This window comes from Lissotriton helveticus, chromosome 6 (genome assembly GCF_964261635.1).
Source record: "Lissotriton helveticus chromosome 6, aLisHel1.1, whole genome shotgun sequence".
In the NCBI taxonomy this organism is placed as follows: Eukaryota; Metazoa; Chordata; class Amphibia; order Caudata; family Salamandridae; genus Lissotriton; species Lissotriton helveticus.
Window position 1 is genome coordinate 1289377708 of NC_136067.1, and position 21817 is coordinate 1289399524.

At 43.0% G+C, this 21817-nt stretch overlaps 1 protein-coding gene across 1 annotated transcript in view; it reads right to left on the minus strand.

Annotated features, from left to right (window-relative positions):
* Positions 1–21817, minus strand: part of FBLN7 (fibulin 7) — an 877728-nt gene that overhangs the window by 188436 nt on the left and 667475 nt on the right. Inside the window, exon 4 of the mRNA XM_078649036.1 lies at positions 8294–8419. Coding sequence (XP_078505162.1) covers positions 8294–8419 — 126 coding nt within the window. The remainder of the gene's footprint in view (positions 1–8293; positions 8420–21817) is intronic.

The following is a 21817-nucleotide window of genomic DNA, read 5'->3' on the forward strand; positions in this document are numbered from 1 at the left end:
GGGTGGCTTTTAAGACTGGTTGTATTTTATTTAAGTCCTTGCACCAATCTGGCCCCATATTCATCAGAGATCTGTTCAAAAAATATGACCCCTCCAGGAATCTTCGTTCTATGCATAAACATCTTTTGACTGTTCCTACTTACAAAAGGAAGCGTCTTGGAGGTTGTTGCTTTGACCATCTTGCGGCTGCCTTCTGGAACTCCCTTCCTTTTCACCTTAAAACGTGTGGAAACATTCTCAGTTTCAGACACTCCCTCAAAACCTGGCTCTTCTCCCAAGCGTTCTGATGAGCTCCTTTACGCTTCCTCTGACTGATGCGTTGTGTCCCTGTCTATAGCGCCATGAAGCCCCCGGGCGAACGAGCGCTCTACAAATACATTTCAATATCAATATCAATATCAATATCTCTCTCTCTCTCTCTCTCTCTCTATCTCCCTCTCTTAATCTCCCTCTTTATCCCCCTCTCTCTATCTCCCTCCCTCTGTCTGTCTCCCTCCCTCTGTCTCCCTCTCTGTCACCCTCTGTATCCTTCCCTCTGTTCCAATCCCTCTGTATCCGTTCCTCTGTCTCCCTCCCTGTCTCTGTCTCCCTCTCTCTATTTTCCCTCTCTCTCCCTGTCTTCCTCCCTCTATCTCACTGTCTCCCTCCCTCTGCCTGTCACCCTCTGGCACCTCAACCCAGCCTCCCGGGCACGCAGGTCTTTTTAAAGGACCATTTACTTGTTAATGGGGCTTTGTTGTGAATCTAACGCCCCCCCCCCCCCCCCCCCTAGAGCAGAGTGTCTCGGAGTCGCAGCTGTGGCTGACTCCGAGACACTCTTTCAAAGGAATGGCTCCTAATTAGCAGTTATGTGCTAAGTGCATCATCCTGCGACACACCCACCACTTGCAGGCGACACACTACTGTGTCAGGACACAGAGTTTGGAAAGCTTTGGTTTAAACTATTGCCTTGAGTTGCCGACACTGACCAGAGTGGGTTTGTAGCAGGGCACAGTACACCTTTCAGTATAAAATGTATTTTCTGCAAGCGTGAGATTACCACCAGCTTTAGATTCTCAACTAGTAGAGACAGGCATAGGCTTGGAGATAGACATAAACACAATTAGTTGAAGATACATTTGTGTGATTTACTTTCAGACTGATGTTCGATTAGCAGGTGTATGCATCAGGCATGCCTACATTAATTTTTGCATTAGCCATGGAACTCTTAGAAACACAGTAAGTTTCAATGGCAGAGTTTAGCGCACATTCAGATTGGTCACAGGCTCCATAACTTTTTATTCATTTGGGATCCCTGTCTAGTTAATATGAAATTATGAATATTATCATACAACAGGGTGTGCTACGTCATGATAGCATACTTATAGTTCATATATTCATAAATTTGAGTGCATTTTGATTCTGAGAGAAAGCTTTAACATGGAAATGTCTCATGCTTTGCTTACCACCGGACATCGTAAATCACAACGTTCATTTTTCCCAAAATAAACATTATGAAAGATATAAACTGATAGTTCTTCGCCCTATTGATGAAAGAGCAAAGGATTTAAGTTTCCGGGATGAGCAGAAAGCAGAGCTGTTCACCATGAAAATGGCTTCATATAGCAAAAGAGGGGAAGGAGAGGAAATCTTTACGTGGTCCAGCACACCCTCCCTGAGAAACTATCTGAAATGAGTTCTGGTGTGCTATTGTGCCTTGCCGCCAAATTCATAATCCACTGGTGAACTCAGTGTCACCGTTTGGTCATAGGGAGTCATAATCCTACATATAGGATGCACTAGCGATAACCCACCCAGGTGGCATGCTTCATCATCGGTCTAACTCCTTGCTGAGTGGGTGCTGCAATAACCAGCGGGCTCCCAAGAGTGGGGCTCTTTAATGGAGACCTTTTCTTCCCCTAGCTGGTGTTTGCCAAAGCTCAGGTAACTGCCCTTAAAGAGGGTTGTGAGATGGAAAGGTATATTGGGTAAGGGTGAAGTTAAAATTGGCAACAGACCATCACTTTGACTGTTTTATTTCTGGTGAGTGTCCATGCGAAGCTTAAAAATAAAAGTGAACTGACAGGCATGGGATGAGCCCTTGACTTCACAGTGTGGTTGACATGTTTCATGCCATAGTCGCCCCAAGGGTCAAGAGGATTTCTTCAGGAACAGAAAAAAACCCTAATCTACTAGACAGGGTCTTTAAAATAAAGATGAACCATATAATCAGACAAATGTGCTCTATTTACAGCAGATAAAGTAATCAGGATTAGAGATTAAGGAAACGTTATTCATACCCCCATTATGTGTAAGAGAAAGAGGAGTCACAAAACAATATTTATAAACTCTTATTGAAATATGGTAGCTTATTTGAAATTAAATGTTTTACTTGTGTCTCACAACAATAGCATGCGACACGGCTGAGCACAGCAAATTGTGGGATATTTAAAGGAACAAAAGGACTCCCAAATAATATGCAAGTTTAATACTTTTAGTAGAAACTATCACGTACCAATTCAGTCTGTATATGGGCCCCTAAGGGAAAACTTGGTGTTCAAGCAGGCGTTAGGTATTGACGCAGTGATGTTCTAAAAGTCACACAGAAAAACCTTGTTGATTTCACTGCATTGCTTTTACAAGGACTTCGTGCGTGGGAACACCTACTCCGCATACATTATACATGACGCAGGTATAATGTTACGCAGGGCTTTACAACATGAAGCATCTCCCTAGATGCGTCACATTGTAAATTTGTCGCATTTTTTATGCTGCCGTTCTGTCACAAAAGTGATGCAACTGCAGCACAAAAGTGTCGCAAGGGGCTTTTAAATCTGCCCCCTCCAAGTTAAATCTGGTGCAACTTTCAGAGAAAACCCAAAAAATTGATAATGAGACAATACTCTACACAGAAATGGTAACACCTGAAGCAATAAAACAGGAGGGTGAAATTAATTCACAAATTACAAATAAAATAAATCTGCTTCTGTGTTCTATTCAGGAAGCTAATACAGACATGTAATAAGCGTCTCCACAAAATACTGACATCATCGCATTCCACTATGTCAACACTCTACCCTTACATATCATCAAACATCGTAGTTTATTTAGTAGAAGCATAACACATACATGCCAACAGGGGCACAGGAGTAACTGACACTCCTGGAATGAGGCAGGATGACATCGTTGCATTCCACAATGTCAACACGCTACCCTTACACATCATCATAAGACACTAGGGGCTGGATTTAAATCTCGGCAGATGGGTTACTCCATCACAACAGTGACGGATATCCTATCCACTGAAATAAAAATCCCATAGGATATAATGGGATTTTTATTTCAGTGCATATAAAATGTTGCAGTGCCAAAAGCTCTCCTCTGACACATAGGCTGCTGCAATTAAGTGTGCAAGCAATAATAAAAGGCAGCTTAATCCTAAAGTCATCTCACACCTTTTCATTCCATTTACAGACACTTCCTGCCCCTTCAGCTCCATCTTGCAGCTTTCTTTCTTCCTTCATGACGCTTTACCATCTTTCTCTTCGTCCACCTTTTTTCATATGTGTCTTTTGCTCGCAGTAAATGACTGATGCAAAAAAATAAGTGCCGGCCACCAAAAATAAGTGCTGGTGCCCCTACCAGCAATTACCGGCTCAAATTAAGCACTGCATCCACCGAGATCTAAACGAGTCCCTTATGACCAATTGCATAGTGCATTAGAAGGTTGCCAAATTACTCTCTAAGTCTGTTAAACACTATTAACTGATGTTATCAATGCCTATGAAGTAAAGGTACAAACCCATTGTTTTTAAGCTGATTGCTAATTGTTGCATTTATATATATATATATAATATATATATTACCTACTGGCGGTTGCCAGTAGGTAGTTATAGTTAGGACCTATTTTCCATAGGAAATTCAGAACATTCTATTTCCAATAACTTTGGAGCTGGTTGATAAATCTTCGCGAAATTTTCAAAACTTGTGGGGAGCTCCGGTTCGCCTCTATCCTGAACGTTTCGGGGTGATTAGTCAAGCGGGGGGCAAGAAAAAAGGGGGTCCCAAAACATGTTTTCCCCATGCAATTTTCGATAGGAAACTTTAGACATATTCTATCTGGTATAATTCTCAAGATCTCTCTTGTGTATGGGGGAGAAGTCCAGTGATAAATTCCACATCACTTATCTCCATTTCTAAACTAGGCCCCGATGATGGTTAAGAGCCAGGACACGCCTCTGTCCACACCTCCTATGAAAAATTCCCTTCTAGCAACATCATTTTGGAGTGATCGCACTCCATAAAATACCATTGTTTTGGAGAATTCTGCTTCCCAAGCAGAAAGTATTGAGAGAGTCTGTACCCCCTTTTCTCTATGCAGAGTTCTGAAGGAGCCCATAATAAATCCATATGAGTCAAAGTTCTGATTGCTGAAACTCTCCATATGAATAATGAATCTCTCCATATGAATAATCTGTGTGGTGATTGTGTGATTTCCATCGAACCCCTCAATTGTGCAGGTTTATCCATCCAGTTTATCTTTTCGGTGGCCACAAGATCCAAGGATATTGTTGAGTGTGTTCCCAATGGGAGTTCAGTTCTTCTCCCCAATACAATAGCATGGCACATTGTTTTTACAGCTTCATGCTATAGTGCTCTTCATCTGTGCAGGATACTACAAGCCAATACTCTCACAAGAGTTAGCACCCAATGCTTCAACAAATTCCTTTTATTCAGGGGATTTTTTTAAAGTAACAGTGCTATGCTGTTGTTGCTACCACAGCAGACAGTTTAAATGACATGTATATTTGGCCACCTTCAATAATCCTAATTCTTCACCATAGCTATCACAGATTTTAGGGCACTCGTAAGATCGTAGAATGAATCATATCTACCAAAGGTGCTAAAATATTGGTAAGAACCCTTGGGGCTGAACTGAGGCCAAGTGGGAGGACTTAAAATGGGTCATGTCATTATTGGTAGCAAAATGTTAGGTAACTCTGGGATGATTGATGGATCAGAATATGGAGGTAAGCATTCAACAAGTCTACAAGCGCTAGAAAATCTCATGCCTTTATAAATGGTAAAATAATTTGAAAAGACAAAATTTTGATTGTCAGTAATAAACTAGTTTAGGGTTTCAATTCCAGTACTGGTCTCACATCCCCCAAATCTTGTGGAACAAGGAACAAAACGGAGTAACATCACAAGTCTCTCTGTCTGGAACAGAAATTATTACTTTCTTCTGCAGAAGATCTGATATGTCTTTTGCCAATGCCTGCTCTTTTATTAGACACGCTAGCAGAGGTGGTTTTCAAAACAGATTAGCAGAGGATTTAAATCAATGTGATAACCATATTAAACAATGCCCAGAATCCATTGATCCTACACTTCTTTTTCCATTCTTTCAAAAAAAAAGAAATCTTTCACCCCCACAGGAATATGTGAATGTTTTGGAGCACAATCATACTTTAGGAAGAGGTGGAGAGTTGGGAAGTTGAAATGGAAAATCCTGATGACTAAGACTCGGATTTATCAAAGGCAGCACTCCTCAGTGATTTCTATTGAACAATGCTGAGGCAAAAGAGCTTCTGTTACTAAATGGACGACCTCTTACTTAAAGGCTGACCAAAGCCATCAGCTTTCTGTCTTTGATAAACTGTTTAACTAAGTCCTCTAATTGGGATTCAAATCATTTTGACAACATGAAGGGATAGTGCAGTAGGAGATTTTTCTGTGTTATGTCCACCTTCAAGGATCTCATCCATATGTGGCCATCTTGCTGCCCCAGAGGAACCTGCTTCAGCTGCCACTTCACGAAGAGAGTCCAAAAGAAAACAAACCTGCTGCCCCAATATAGCCACATGTGCTCCCTTTCTCTGTCTGTCCAGCTAGAAAATTGTACTTAAAATGTGCTGATACATGGATGGAGAAATTAGAGACTGTGTAAACCACTTGTTGTTAAGCCCACCTTTTATCTACAATGTCGAATATAGAGGCTCCCATCTGAAATTATTGTTCCCTGGGAGGACAGGACAGCCCTCAGTAAATCCACCTTCACAATGGGTGGAAACTGCTCAACAAAGTTCTCTAAAAGGTACATCTTGGCCAAGAAAATACGGGAAAGGACGCTTTTCTACTTCTTCCATTTGTCTAGTCACACCTTTAGTATGGTCTCATGCAGTGGAAACCTTCTGCCACATTTTGTACTGGTATTGGAGGAAGAACATCCTCTGTCTTCGACTATATGGAAGGATAAGAAAAGGCTAAATGTTCGCTATGGTGTTGCGGCACCTCTTCTATCGCTGGACTCTGACTAAAACCACCACTGATCTTCTTCTCTCATGGTCCTGGGCATCCATTGGTTTGTCCAATCAAGGAACACTAGGGCTCATGGTTTGTCTATGGCTCTGCAAGCCTCTGCAACAGCTTGTTTAATTAAAAGTTGAATGACCCACAAAGTTGGAGGAATACATCTACCTCATCCTCTCCATAATTCATTTTCCTGGAGCACTTTTTAGCAGGCTCTGTTCTGCAAAGTGTTGTGCCAAACAAGTTCACTGGTACACACAAACGCCATAGATACTGGTTTCCCACTTTAGCTGTTGCCCTGGAAACGTTTTAGGCATATATTCGTGATAATGCCACCATATTAAAGTCCCATAGATACTGGTTTCCCACTTTAGCTGTTGCCCTGGAAACGTTTTAGGCATATATTCGTGATAATGCCACCATGTTAAAGTCAGGCAGCAGTCGTCTTTCATTTTTAACAGAAAAAAAAACCTTCAATTAAATAGAATCAAGACGAAAACTTTCAGTGCTTGCTGTTCATTACTTAATTGAAGAGAGGAAAAGGGGATCGCGCTATAGCCTTTCTGCCGTTTTCCCACTTCCCTTTCATTCTAAATATAAGAAACTATCATCAGAATGACATATGTAGTTTCCACCTTCCATTACAATATGAGTTCTACAGACCAACACATGCAGATCTGCATCCCTATACTTAACCTTACTAATAGTTTCATAACTCTATTGTAATTGTGGTGTGCTTTTCTTTTTAAGACCTGTAGCAAAGTTAATGATCAAAAGTAATCACTGACAGTACATAGCAGTCAGTGGACCTGTTTTTATAATCATAATGTACTATATTGCTGTTCTTTTGTGACCGAGTTTGTATACTTTCTACTGTATGAATTCCCATTTAAATTTTAAATATATTTACAAGCTGATGAGTTTTTTTTATTTTTGTGTGTGCACAAATCTTGCGAGGCCTTCACATTTTTATTGCAATTTTGATAATAGCGTTGTGCTATATCTGCATTCGCCCAATATTATCTCTTTTGAGTTAGACCTTGAATTTTCGTCCACGTGTAACTGGAGAGCCAAGGATGTTTACTAGGGCCATCTTTCTGTCGCAGATCAAGTACTAAGGGCCAGATGTAGGTAGGCATTTACCGGTCGTAACGGCCGAATTCGGCCGTTACCGACCGGTAAATGCAATTTGAGATGTAGGGCCCTGTATTTTACAGACTCGGTAAATTTACCGATAGGTAAATTTACCGATTATGTAAAATACCGAGTCGGTATTTTTACGGAATCGGGAAAATTGATATGTAGGTGGGACTCTTCTGAGTCCCACAAGCATTAAAAAATCGGTATTTTACCATCAAATACTATTTGATGGTAAAATACCGATTCTGGTGTGCTTGCACATGTGTGCATGCACACCTATGCCATATGACAGGCAGACCTGCCCTTAGGGCAGGTATGCCTGACACATGGCACCCGAGCCTCTTTTGGGGGTGCCAGAGGGTGTCAAAGTGACACCCCCTGCACCCTTGTGTCAATCGGTATTTACCGATGCGGTAAATACCGACCGGTAAATGCCCAATCATTCCTATGGGCTTCAAAGCCCATAGGAATGAATGGGCATTTACCGGTCGGTATTTACCGCATCGGTAAATACCGATTGTTTCCGAATCGGTAAATGCACATCTGTATTTACCTACATCTCGGTACTTTTATTTTACCACTTCTTAAATACCGAGTCGGTATGATGCGGTATTTAAGAGGTGGTAAAATAAAATGTACCTACATCTGGCCCTTAGGGCCAGGTTAGTAGGGCCTCCCTCTGATGGTCACCTGTAGAGCGTTTTACACCCCTTGCAACAGTGCACCTAAGAAAAAAGCTCAAGATAAACATTCATCCTAATGTACAGGACTCTAGCATGCAGTCATCGACCAACAGGTGGTGCCATCAATCTATGATGAACACTGTTAGAGCTCACACTTTATGAAGAAACAAACAACCTACCTGTTTGTGTTTGATGCTGGCAATTGCTACCCGTCCATTCCTGTGGACAGATGCATTTGTACTGGTTCGTTCCCTCAAGACATGTGCCTCCATTTTGGCACGGGTGACTACTGCATTCACTGATGTCTGCAAAGAAGGAGTATTTACAAAGTTAATTAGCATGCAATAAAGATTAGCCATCTTAAATTATGTGCATGCATCTAATTACTGCAATTCAAGCTAACGTGTTTGTTTTTCATGTACAACCACACACACAGACAGACACACACTCACGCACAACCAGATGGGTTAAGGTAGTCACTGCGACTGGCACAAATCATAGTGTACAGTATTTACGAAATGTACTACATACTACCAATTCTTATTTTTCCTTGTGAAAATTAGGAATTACGCGTGGATCTTGGTGTTTTCTGTAGCAAATTCTGCAGGCATTTCAATTGAGCTTTCTTTACCTCACAACTAGTACCTGCAGTCCCTGTGCAAGCAGTTGTTTGCAGAGTTCGGAATTTAAGGCCCATCTATGCATAGTATTCCCCCTATAGTTTCTCCACGGCAGCTGCATGTTAAGAATAACACATGACGTTAATGCTGAATCTGTGCTCAAATGACTACTGCTCTGACGAAAATGAGCCAATCTTCACAAAAATTGGCAAAAAAAATCCGGTCAAAGCCATCACAGCTTCCTCTTTGGACGTTCTTTCTTGAAAATACGAAAGTAGTTTCAGATGTGCGTTAGGAAAAAAAGACGAATAAATAGCTCCCTGTTACCCTGCATTTCGTTCTTTGGTAACTGGCACCAAAAAAGAAAAAATAAGACAAAAATGTGTCCCGCTGAGATATAAATCCGGGAGTGCGGTCGATGAGTGGTGCACACATTACAGTACTTTTGTATAATTAGTAACAAATTCATTTCGTATCGTTTTTATTGTCTGCAAATATTCCGTTTTGTGCAATCGACGTTGTAAAAGAGTAGACACACCGAATCGAATGTCCATGCGTGTGCCTATTTATTATGGTAATTATTAATATCATATTTATGTATATATTTATGCAATTTTGACCTGTAGAAAAAAATAGCATTTTATCATTATTATTATCGCTATGTGCAATATCATTGAAAGGCAGTGTGTGTTATTCTACGCATGTGCGCACAAAGTATTAGCATTTTTCCTAACAGATTCGCACATGTGAAACATTCATTTGCCCCTGCGCAAACTGACTTGTACACATTTACACTATGAGAATTTAGCGCACAAGAAAACATACATAGCACAGAAGATGGCGATTTGTGATGTCAAAGGGCTCAAAAGATGCTGCGGAGACATGCACAAAACAGGTTTGCTCATGTTCACTTGTATTGTGTCCCCTCGAGGTCACTCATTTCACTTAGAGCAATGTAGTGTCCCCAGTATAAATGAGGTTCTGCAAATCCTACATTGGAAAATATTCAATTGATTCAGAGGCTTCTCCCAGTTTTGACAAGAAAGTATACTCATAAGTAGTGGTTTTTTTTGGGGTACAGCACATTGCACAATGATCTCGTTTTTTAGTACAGATCCCTTTAAAATGGTTAGCTACCTGGGGCTGTATTTATAATTAGCATTATATCCCAAAATGTTGCATGCAATAATGTTGGTTTTAATATTTTTTTACTAATGAAATGATTCATATTTTCAAAGTGGTACATCCTTGTTGAAGTTGTTGGTTTTTGTGCACCTGTTGTACCTCTTTTTTGAGGGAGTTGTGATATATAACACATTGTTGATATTGCTGGAGGTATGAATTGCCGTGTCTGGCAGCACGGGAGTGTTGCCAGATACGTGAAGCCCACAGACAAGGTCTGTCTGCCATCAATGGAGGAGTTAAAGACTTTCAGGAAGAGAGAGCCACGACCCGAGAGCGCTTGAAAGCTGTAGGAGGTGTGTCGATACCTGGCCTATGGCTCTCCCTGGGTGGTAGAGTTCTATTGCTGTAGGCTGTGTGGTAGGGATATAGACAGTCTGCGCTGCGGTTGTACAGTTTAAGAGGTAAAAGAGGATGGTGAGATGCAAAGGTCCCTCCTATTGAAGAGTTGTTATGGGAAATGGATCTTTGTCACAGGGCTGGGGATTGTCCGAAGAAACATAATAAAGTATGCGGACCCTGGTGGGACCACTTCCACTAACACAGTCCACAAGCAAACACTTAAACCCAACTGTCAGTCCAATTGATACTCATATAGGTTACGTTATGTGTATTTGTAAAGCGCGTTATCAGCCGCCAGGATATCCTGGTGCTGAGTAGGTGAATGTGCCTAGCCCTGCCTATGGTAGGTTGGTTAATTGAAAAGCCAGGTCTTCAGCTTCTTGAAGAATTCAAGAATAGAGGAAGAGGCTATGATGCAGAGTAGGAGGTCATTCCATGCGATGTAAGAGAACGCTTGTCCTCCTAATCTGCATCTGTATATGCGTGGGATGTATGCGAGTAGGAGTCCTGTGAAAGGGAGGTGTCTGATTGTTGGTGGAAGGGGTTGTGATTGTGCAAGTAGATGGGGCCTGAGTTGTGTAGTGCCTTGAATTTGTGTGTGAGGAGTATGAATTGGGCATATTTGTATATCAGAAGCCAGTATATTTCCCAGAGGTGTGATGTGGTGTGCTTTGTGGGTGGTAGGGTGAGGATGAGTCTGGCTGCTGAGCTCTAGATGGTCTGTACCCTTCTAGTAAGCTGCTTGGTGATCCAGGCATAGGGGGTATTACCATTGTCTACCCTGCTGGTGACTAGAGTGCGAATGACAGTTTTTCTAGTGCTGTTTTGGAGCTATTTGAAGATGTTCCTCAGCATCTGGTGTGTGTGGTAGCAGGATACAGTGATGACATTGACCTGTGTGGTCATGTCCAATTTGTTCTCAAAGATTGTTCCGAGGTTTCTTGTGTGGATTTTAGGTGTGGGTCTGGGTCCGAGTTCGGTAGGTCACCAGTTGGAGTCCCATGGTAAGGTATTTTTGCCACAGATCACTATTTCTATCTTCTCTGTATTGAGCTTGAAACAGTTGGAGTCCATTCTCTTAGCACCTTTGGTCATGCATGTGGTGAACTTGTTTCTTGTATTTTGGGTGTTTTTCAAGAGAGAGTATGATTGGAGTAGGAGTGGCTGATGAGGTCATGTGTACAGATGAAGTTAGACAGAGGGATCATGTTTGCATTGAAGAGGTTGGGGTTGGGCGATGAACTGTGGGACACTTCGTAGATGAGTTTGTAGGCTTCCAAGGAGTAAGATGCCAGGCTGAAAGGTTGTGTTCTGTCCATTAAGATGGAGTAGATTCAGTGAAGGTTGGTCCTTGGATGCCAATCTCATTTAGGTGCCTGATGAGGATGGGGTTTGAGACCATGTCAAATGCTGTTGAGAGATCCAAGAGAATGAGAGCTGGCATGTCTCCTCTGTCAAGAGTCATGCAGATGTAATCTGTGGTTGCAATGAGTGCAGGTTCTATACTTTGTTTAGTTAGGCCTCAATCTGGACTGAGTGGTGTCGAGGAGCTGGTGGTACCTGATGTGGTCAGTGAGGCAATGGTTGATTTGTTTCTCTAAGACCTTTTCTGGGTATGGTAGGAGGGAGATGGCTGTGTAGTTACAAAGTGTGACTGGGTCAGCAGATGGTTTTTTGGGCCGGGGCATCACAGCATGTTTACAAGTGTCTGGGGATGTGGCTGAGTCTATGGAGGGCTGAGGCTAGGTGTTAGTGCCTCGCTGAACCAAATGAGTCCTTTGGTAAAGGAGTGATGGGACCAAAGGTCAGAATGAGTCCCTGAGTGGATGGTCTTCATGGTAGCAGTGATTTTGATGGTGGTGACAGGTGGCCAAAGAGTCGCGATTCACTAATCAGCCATGATGGGAAGTTGAGTTGTAATAGTGACGTGGTCTGGTAGAGGGTCGGAGCTGCTGTAACTGAGGTGATTTTGTCACAAAGGAATTGCAAGAGCTTGTTGCACAGGTCTTGCAAGGGGGTGATGTTGCTAGAGGCGGCTGGAGGCATGATGAAATCTTTGATGATGGCAAAGACTTCATTGCTGCTGTTAGTGCTGGCATCAATGTGATATGCAACAGCTGTGAACTTGCTGTTCCATATCTGTGGGTGGTAGCATCTCAGAGCTGATTTGAAGATGTCTTTATCTGTGGGGTCCTCACTGTTTCTCCATTTGTGCACTAGTTGCTTGCAGTTGCGTTTCTTTGGCCTGAGTTCCTCTGTGTCCCAGCCGGCCTGTGGTCAGGCCCCCTTGCTGTCAGCACAATCGGTGATTCAGCTATTTAAGTTTTCATGGCTTTTAGCTAGTTGCTGGTGTGCTTAGGCCAGTGCTCAGAGAGGCAGAACCCACTCCTCTTGTGAGATGCCTTCTCAACTGCAATGGGTGGTTCCGGTAGTGGTATGCCTGTGATGGTACAGGATGGGTATGCTAAAACTGACAAGGGCATAGTCTGTCCAGGTCATAGTTGCTGGCTTGACAACTGATGTTGATGAGAAAATCTGGGCTAATAGGTGTCCCACGGTAGAGGTGGGTTCAGTAATGTTGGAAATGGTCCTTGTTCAGGGTTATCCCCAAACTTTTTACTTCTTCCTCCTATTTTTCCTGACCTGTTTTTGTTGGCTTTAGGACTCTGGGCACTTTACTACTGCCAATCAGTGCTAAAATGCATCTGCTCTCTGTGTAAATTGTGAACTTAATTGGCATACTTGATTTAATGGTAAGTCCCTAGTAAAGTGCACGGAGAGTGCCAGGGCCTGTAAATCAAATACTACTAGTGGGCCTGCAGCACTCATTGTGTTATCCACATGGGTAGCCCTGAAAATGTATCTCAGACCTGCTACTGCAGTGTCTAGGTGCAGTTTTCAACTGCCATTTCGATCTGGCAAGTGCATCCGCTTGCCAAGTCCTAACCTTCCCTTTTCTTACGTGTAAGGCACCCCTCTGGTCGACCCAAACTATGTTCATGGCAGTGTACAGTCTATATGAAAGGTAGGACATGTACTGGTGTATGTGACATGACCTGATAGTAAAATACTGCCAATTATGTTTTTCACTATTGTAAGGCTATATGTCCCATATGATAGCATGGGAGATACTATGTAACATCTTACAAGTATAACTTCCCATTGGGACAAGATAGAGGTATAAAGTTTAGGCTCTCTGAACTCAGAATTTAATAACACGTCTTTTAGTAAAGATGGTTTTAGTATGAGGTGCTGGGGATGTGCATTCATTGTAGACAGCTACTGCCAGGGGGGGTGGGGGGGGGGGTTGACGTGTGCCTGGCCCTTCCTGGATGACTCAGAGCTGAGATAAATAACCCTTGGCTGTGTTGAGAGTAGTGGGAGGAGTTTTCCTTGCACCTGAATAGGGCCTGTCTCCCATGCACAATGCTGTCACCACACCCTGTGGGCATACTGCACCAGTGGGGACAGAGCTGGTTTGGACTGGGTTCAGAGACACTTTCAGAAAGAAGAACAGGGACCACATGGGGTAGAAGTAGTGGACCTTAAACCACCAGAACTTTAGATCACTTCTTGTATCAAGAGTAACCTTTGCCAGGGAGAAGAGCTGGAGGGCAGTTTTCATTTTTAAGAAACACTGTATTCCATATTTTTAAAATTGGTTTACTATTCATTGTTAACATATTAAAATATCTGAATATTAATTGTGTACGATTTACTAAGACTAATTATATATAAATGTATATAATTTAGATGGTGAAATAACTGAATTATTTAACATTATTACCTAAATAGTGCTATTATAGTAAGTCTCTGCCTCTATCATTTTCTATGAAACCTTGTTGCTGGACCTCTGAGTGGCCATGTGTGATGCTAAACTTACTCCAAGTCTGGGCATGAGAATATGTTCTACTGTTTATGACCTTTAGGTCTGTGGTAAATGTAGAAGTGTGGCTTGTGAATAGTAATAGTATCACTCCCCATAGGGCGAAGTTTGTATTAGTATACCCCTTATTACCCCACCATAAACCCCTCTGTAAAATTTCCTAAACCCCTGCCATACATTGCAAGGCCTGGGCACATAAGGACAGCTTTTGTTTGGCTAGCTTTGGAGCACTCTTTAGAGTCAGAATTAGAAGGGGGGAGTGGTTTTTGCTTCATGGCTTCCACCTCAAACACTAGTACTATTGTTCATATTGCACAGATGTGATCGGCTTGGATCGTAGACAGCAAAGGAATCTCTATGATTATCGGGATTTTACAAATGTGTACATTGGGTGCCAGAGCTATTCTTAATGTTCCATAGATAGTACAGCTGGGCCCCTCAGGCAGTGAAACATTATAATCTGCAAATTACCTTTTCTGACAGGAGGTCGGTCGGTCAATCACCGATGTAGCTACTATATAGGAAACACTACAGGCCTATTTGACTCCACCAGGTACACAGTTTTGTTATAGTATTCAGAACTTCAAGTGCCACAGATATCTCTGCATGTTACCCATAACATAAAGACAACCAGTTCATTGACTCTGCCAGAGTACTGCTGAAGGGATCCATCGATGACCAGACAATTCAAACCCAATGCAATCTACATGTTCCTTCCTGGCTGGTCAGAGTCGCCAACACAGCAGGATAAGTTATTTTTCCCTTCCATAGCCCAATGGGGATGCACTGACCAGGTTGACACTGGAGGTGGAAAGTGAAGACGAACTTCTTAACGAGCTTGAGGCCATATTATTGAATTCCACATGTTTTTCATCACAAGCAATCTCGTTGGCACAGTAGACACAATTTCTTAAACTACTTCAGCGAGCTAGGAATTGATATGGAATGCCCAAGGGCCAGAGATCAGCAATATTCTACTATGGTTAATTGGATAAGCTCGAGGACTGCTTAGCCTAAATTCCCAAGGATGCAATCAATGCAGAGAACTCACTGACCAAGTTTTACAACTAGACAACAGACTGTCAGACTTAAAGGAAGAGAAATTGGGAGAGCTTAGACATCCAGGGAAAGATTTTAATGCTATAGGTGGGACACATGTGGAACTAAGGCACCAAATAAGAGAAGCTGGACCCCAAACACAGATGAGTTGATGAAAGTGACTTTGTCAAAGAAAGAAAAACAAGGCAGAATAACAATTTGGGCCTATAATGTGGCAGATTGCATGACACTATATTGAGGTAAATTATATCACATCAGTATAGCACCTACTACCACACCATCATGGTAATTATATTCAAACAATGTTTACCTCCATGTCGCCTATCTAGCTCTAGTTACTATGGTATTCATCTATTATACTAATACTTACCTCTTGATACAATAGTTAGGATAAATTAGTGAATGTGATATAATTCTCATACAATATAATGGATGCAATATAGTAGGGTACGACTGTGGCAAGACTAGACACTTTGTGGGAGATTTTCCATGGAAACCTAAGGCAGGACAATAGGGAGAGATATGCTCACCCGGAATCTCTGTCAGTAGATGCCACCATGAAAAAGGTCTTACTACCACTCTTCAGGTTTCAGTAGGTAACTTTATGATCAGAGTTAAGTAGCTTTTCTGAGAACTAAGCCCTCAAAGACAAAGTACTTTGGTTCAGAAGCAAGAAAAGTTACAACTCCTTTCATCTAGTATGCATCGCAAATCTAAGATATATGAATTGCCATAACAGAAAGCAAGACAAAGGGACAGATGTGGAGGCCAGGACGAATTCCATGATTAAGAACACTGAACTCATAGCAGTAATTTGTTTTACTGGACACTCTTAGAAAATTTGGCTTGGTCTCATTGATGTGCCTTAATTCAGGGATATATCCAGAATGCCCTGGTAGTCAGAGCATAACTAATAGCGCATTGATACAATAAATCTGTCCTTAAATGTTGCAACACTCTTTGGGCCCTATTCACAAAGCAACATTTTCACATTTACACGTTCTACTCCTGCACCTTCGTGCAAGTGTACACTTTTTCGCTATTCACTTTTTCGGAGTGTACATCTACACCTAAGTGTAGACTTACATGCTATCACCCCTCAGTTCTTGGGTAAACATCGGAAGACTGTATTTAAAGGTACTACCTTTAACTTTTGACAGGTAAGTGGAGAGAACCACCATCGTGGCAGAGACCCCCAGAAGGGGAAAAATTATCGAAAATTAATTCTATTCATTAATTAATTAAAGTATACAAATATTTTGATGTAAAACATAGATGCAAATTAAATGAACTAATAAAATAAAATGTTAGGGCTCATTAACACTTCACAATAAATGGTCATTAAATATTTTTTAATATATTTAAGTTAGTTTATAAATATCCATATTTAAACATAATAAAAATAATCTGGAATTTTTATTTTTATTATTACTAGGTATATTTAATTCAAATTTGAGTTTGATTAACAAGAGTTCATTTTTATGGACAGAACCAAATTATAATTTGATCCGTCAGGACAGGATCAAATTATGTGACAGGGAAGACTAAATTATGCAGCAAGAAAATGCAGTTTACGCGATTTAATGTAGCACATTTTGTGATAGTATTACTTTGCAATTTTGCCGTTTTTGTACATGTTTACGGTGCTTGGGGCATAAAACAAGCCCCAGCAGCCCCTGCAGTGCAGAGGGGCACCCAGCCCTGCAGGATGGTCCCCAACCTCTCAAAGGGCCCCTATCAACCTCGGGCCAATGAATGTCTGTGAGATAAGGGAGACTGAGGGTCCCCTCGCCATATTCTGAAAGGGGCCTATCATTTTGCCTTTCACCACAGCTGCCTGGGCAAAGGTTTCACCTCATCAGTACCAGTTCAACATCCAAATACAATCATAAGCTACTGAAAGATGGCAGTCAACCTTTGCATAGGACCTTCCACTGCACAGCAACATGGGTCGCTGCAATTTCAGTAATTTATGACCCATTTGAGTTAGGAATTTTGTTGTTGTTAATATCTGCAGATTATGCAGCACGATAGATTAAGTAGCAAATGCTTAATTATGAGGAAGATGCTGCAGAATATCATAATTTCAGTGGCTCACTCTAACCTTCAGGAAGTAGGTACCACCCTAAAAGAGGGGAACCACTCACCCTGAGATTATATGTGAGGTTGGCTCATGGGGTTGGCTCACAACATTCCCACTGTTTTTGGTCCTGATGAAGGATCATTTTGACCAATAAGGACCTGAAACATGTTGTCCCATCTTTTCAGCTACTAGGGACAGTGTTACCTTCATAGTAGCGCCAACCTACTGTTTTTTTAATCTGACAGGTCAATCTTATTAAAACCAGTTTCATACCCCCTAGCCAGTTTTAGACTCACTTTGACACTCATTGCAGTGCCTGACCGACGAGGAGCACTCACCCGATGATGAAACATGACATCCCCGGGGATGTGTGAGGGTAACAAGAAACACTCTTGCTGACTTTCCCCATAATCTGGCCAGTTCCTACAGCCTTCTTCTTTCATGCGTTGTTTTGTCTTCTTAGGAACAGTAATGCCCCCTTTTTAAGCATATTTCTGTTATCAACAGAGGCAGCTTAGCTGGGAGCAGACTACCATCAATTACCTTCCTCACACCAGAGCACACACTAGAGTTATTTTTACCATCAGTATGCAACTATCAGAGTACCAGCCTCCTCTTTGTGATGTAATTTGCTTTTGCTTTCCGATCCCCTCTTGCACATTCAAAGATAACTGGGGGTCTACAGCCTATACATATCTCCTCCCTGCATTCCTGCTGGTACTGCTGGTGTGATGGGCCTACTGCTCTCTACCAGAGTGGTATTTCACACTTCACCTAAGAGTTACCTACTGCACTGGAGAAGGCAGAACCTAGCAAAATTGAATTAAAATTATTTTCGAAGCTCATCAAGAGGCAAACAAAGCTTTAATAAAATCATCTATGCAGTCTATTTCTCAATATCTACATAATTATTGCAATATTGCATCCATGGCCTCTGTAGAAGTTTATGAAAATTATGACTTTCATCCACAGGTAGGCTTCCACACTCCGTGCCGAAAAGTAGCACATTTAAGCCTATCACCGCAGGGACATGCCAATCCTAAAACTGAGCATGTCTTTTACATTAGGCACCCAGGTCTTTTGGGCTACAGGCCACTACTTTAAGCAGATGTCAAAGTGGGTTGGATCTGTGGGGCACCCATACTTTTTTAATTAATCAAAAACATTTTCCCTACTTTTTGTTGAAAGACAACCGTCTCAGGGCGGTTAATGTTAATGTTGAAAGACAACAGTCTCTGGACAGAGAGTCACGCCTATGCTCGTGGTGGGTTGCTCGTAACGCTGCTGCGCTTGCCGAAAAACGATGCTATTTTTTTTTACTGTTGGAACTTTTTAATCTTTTAAAATACCTGTAAAAATGTTACTTTGCACCTGTGGCTTGCACTATCTCGCTCCCAGCGCTCCCTCACTTCCGCTTTGAGCACTTCCGGTTTCAGTCACGGTCTAGTGCTCAGGAATACCCAGCCACTGAACAGCAGAGCTGAGTGGTGGGTGGGATGAGTCTCAGGCTTAATAACGAAGCTGGAGCAAGCGCGCAGAAACAGAGTCGCGCATGTGCTCGTGGTGGGCTGCTCGTAACGCTGCTGCACTTGCCGAAATACGCTGCTATTTTTTTTATTGGTGGAACATTTTTATCTTATAAAATACCTGTAAAAATTGTACTTTGCACTTGCAGCAACTCGCTCCCAGGGCTCCCTCACTTCCACTTTGAGCACTTTTGGTTTCAGTCACGGTCTAGTGCTCAGGAATTACCAGCCGCTGCACAGCAGAGCTGAGTGGTGGGTGGGAGGAGTCTCTGGCTTAATAACGAAGCTGGAGCAAGCGAGCAGTGCGCGCGCACAGCAGCGAGTGCACAGCGGCGTGCCTAAGGCAAGCCCATCTGCACCCGTCTGCGCCCGACTGGGACCAGGGGCCAGGACCCCTGGCCCCTGCCTCCTGTACTCCATGGAGGAACTCCTGCTCCTAAACTAAGGTACAATGCTACTTAAAAACAATGTAGCTGTCGCACTTAGGTCGGAAGGGCTGTTGAGGCCACAAATAGGCATTGGTAACCTAAATCACACAGCACGTTACCCTAGGCCGTCCTGGCCCATTAGCCCTGGGGGACTCAGGTTTGCCACCCTCAACATCCATTCACTGCAGAAACATAATCTTGAGGTTTTCTCGCTCCTTCAAGACGACACTCTGTATATTCTTGGAATTACAGAAACATGGCTCGAGGAGTCCTCAACCCCGCACTTGGTAGCCGCTATGCCACAGAACTATGCGTCCCTTTACCACAATAGACCAGGCAGTTCTAGAGGGGGTTGGGGTCGCAATCCTATACAACCATCAATTAAAGGCTGAGACTCTTTGTGCAGAAAGCATCGAGGGGGCTGATGTGCTGGGGGATAAGTTTTGCTCCCAGACTGCCTGTCTAGTTATCCTGATAGTGTACCGCCCCCCCGTGAACGCCGCCCAGGTTCATTGAGCTCGTCACAGAACTAGTTTACGACATCCGCTCACGGTACCAATGTATTGTGGTGATGGGGGATTTCAATTTCCACTGGGATCAGACTGCCAAAGACAGCCAGGCCAAACAGTTGGAGGAGGCGTTGATCTCTCTAGAACTACGCCAACTAGTGAATGGTTCCACTCATGAGAACAGCCATACACTCAATCTGATTTGGACATCCCATCCTCTTACCAGCCCTATAGTTATCAGGCCCTGCTCTTGGTCTGACCACTTTGTAATTAGTGGTCGGTTCCCACTCACTAAACAAACAGCCTATCCACCTCATGAGTGAAAAGTGTTGCAGAGTTGGAATAAAATCAGAGCTGACGACTTGGTTACTACCCTATATAAATCTGCCACATCAATTACAACACAGGGAGACCTTGATGTAGAAAGTGCTTCCCTGTCGACAAAGCTGAAGAACGCTATTGATATGGTAGCCCCAACACGCAGGGAACGAATAAGGGACAAAGATTAAGGGGCCCCCTGGTTCAATGATGTCTTAAGAAACATGAAAGAAACTCTTTGTCAATGTGAGAGAGCCTGGCGGAAAGCTTACGACACAGGCGCCCTGTCAGAATACCACTCAATGTTTGCAGTCTTTAAAAAGGCAATTCTTACAAGGAAAGCAGAATTCTATGAAGCTAAGATTGCGGCTGCTGACAATACACAAAAAGAGACATTCGGGATCCTGAAAGAACTGAGGCAAGTTAAGGAACAGAAGCCCTTCTTCTGTCTGGAAGACTGTAATAAGTTCCAGTCCTTTTTTGCAATGTAAGTGAAGGATCTTCTGATGGAAATTCATCTCACCCATATGTTCCCCTGCCCTTTAGTGCCAGCTTTCCCGCCCCCTATGTTTGATAAACCACTCACCGCCTTCCCCATGCTCACTCATGATTCTCTGTCTCTTCTAATAGGGCGGATGAAGTCAGGGTCACCTGTAGACCCCTGTCCACCAAGGATCTTTAAGGTGGCATTTCCTGGGATAGAAAGCCCTTCTTAATCAATCCCTGGAAGCAGGGCACGTCCCCACTAACTTTAAGGAGGCCCGCGTCATCCCGCTCCTAAAAAAACTAGGGGCAGATACGAAGAACCTAAAAAATTTCAGGCCAATTTCCCAACTCCCATTCCTTGCAGAGGTGCTGGAACAGCACATGCTAAATTCCCTGCCACACCATTTAGAGGACAATCACCTCTTACAATTTAACCAGGCATGGTTTAGGGCTCACCACAGCATGGCATTGGTTATGCTGTCCGTGCTGGATGAACTAAGACTGAGGGCCGACAAGAAAAAGCCATGTGCCCTGGTTTTGCTGGACCTTTCCACGGCATTTGACACAGTCAATCATGACCAACTATTGTCGCAGATCTCGGAGCTGGGCATCCAGGGCACGGCCCTTGCGTGGCTTTCATCTTTTCTTAGGGGTCGTTCCCATTGAGTACAGCTGACTGACCATGTGTCCGACCCAGGCATACTCTTGTGTGGGGTACCACAGGGCTCGGCACTGTCACCTCTCCTTTTCAACGTCTACCTTCAGTCCCTGAGAGTTGCATTGAACCACATGGAGTGCTGGATCTATAATTAGGCCGACAATAGTCAAATTATCATCCAGATAGATAGCTCCCCGACCGCCCTCACAAGAATTCAAAACATTCTAAAATTCACTGTCAACTGGATGATGGCCAACTCCCTCAAAATTAATCCCGACAAGACTGAGGTATTGGCCGTCACAACAGACTCCAATCCCTGGAGTGACCTCTTTTGGCCACAAGAGCTAGTCACCTATCCGGAGCCGGCCCTGGCTGTAAAAAGCCAGGGCATCAAAATTGATGCCAAACTCTCCATGACCCAGCAGGTGTCGGCAGTGGTGGGAACATGTGTTGCCATGCTGAAACAGCTGCGAAAACTTGCCCCCCTTCTCACCTTCGCCACGCTTAGACTGGTTCCATCAGCCATTATACTGTCGCGGCTGGATTATGGCAACTCCCTGTATATCGGCCTCCCAGTAAAACTGGTGACCAGATTACGGTCATTAT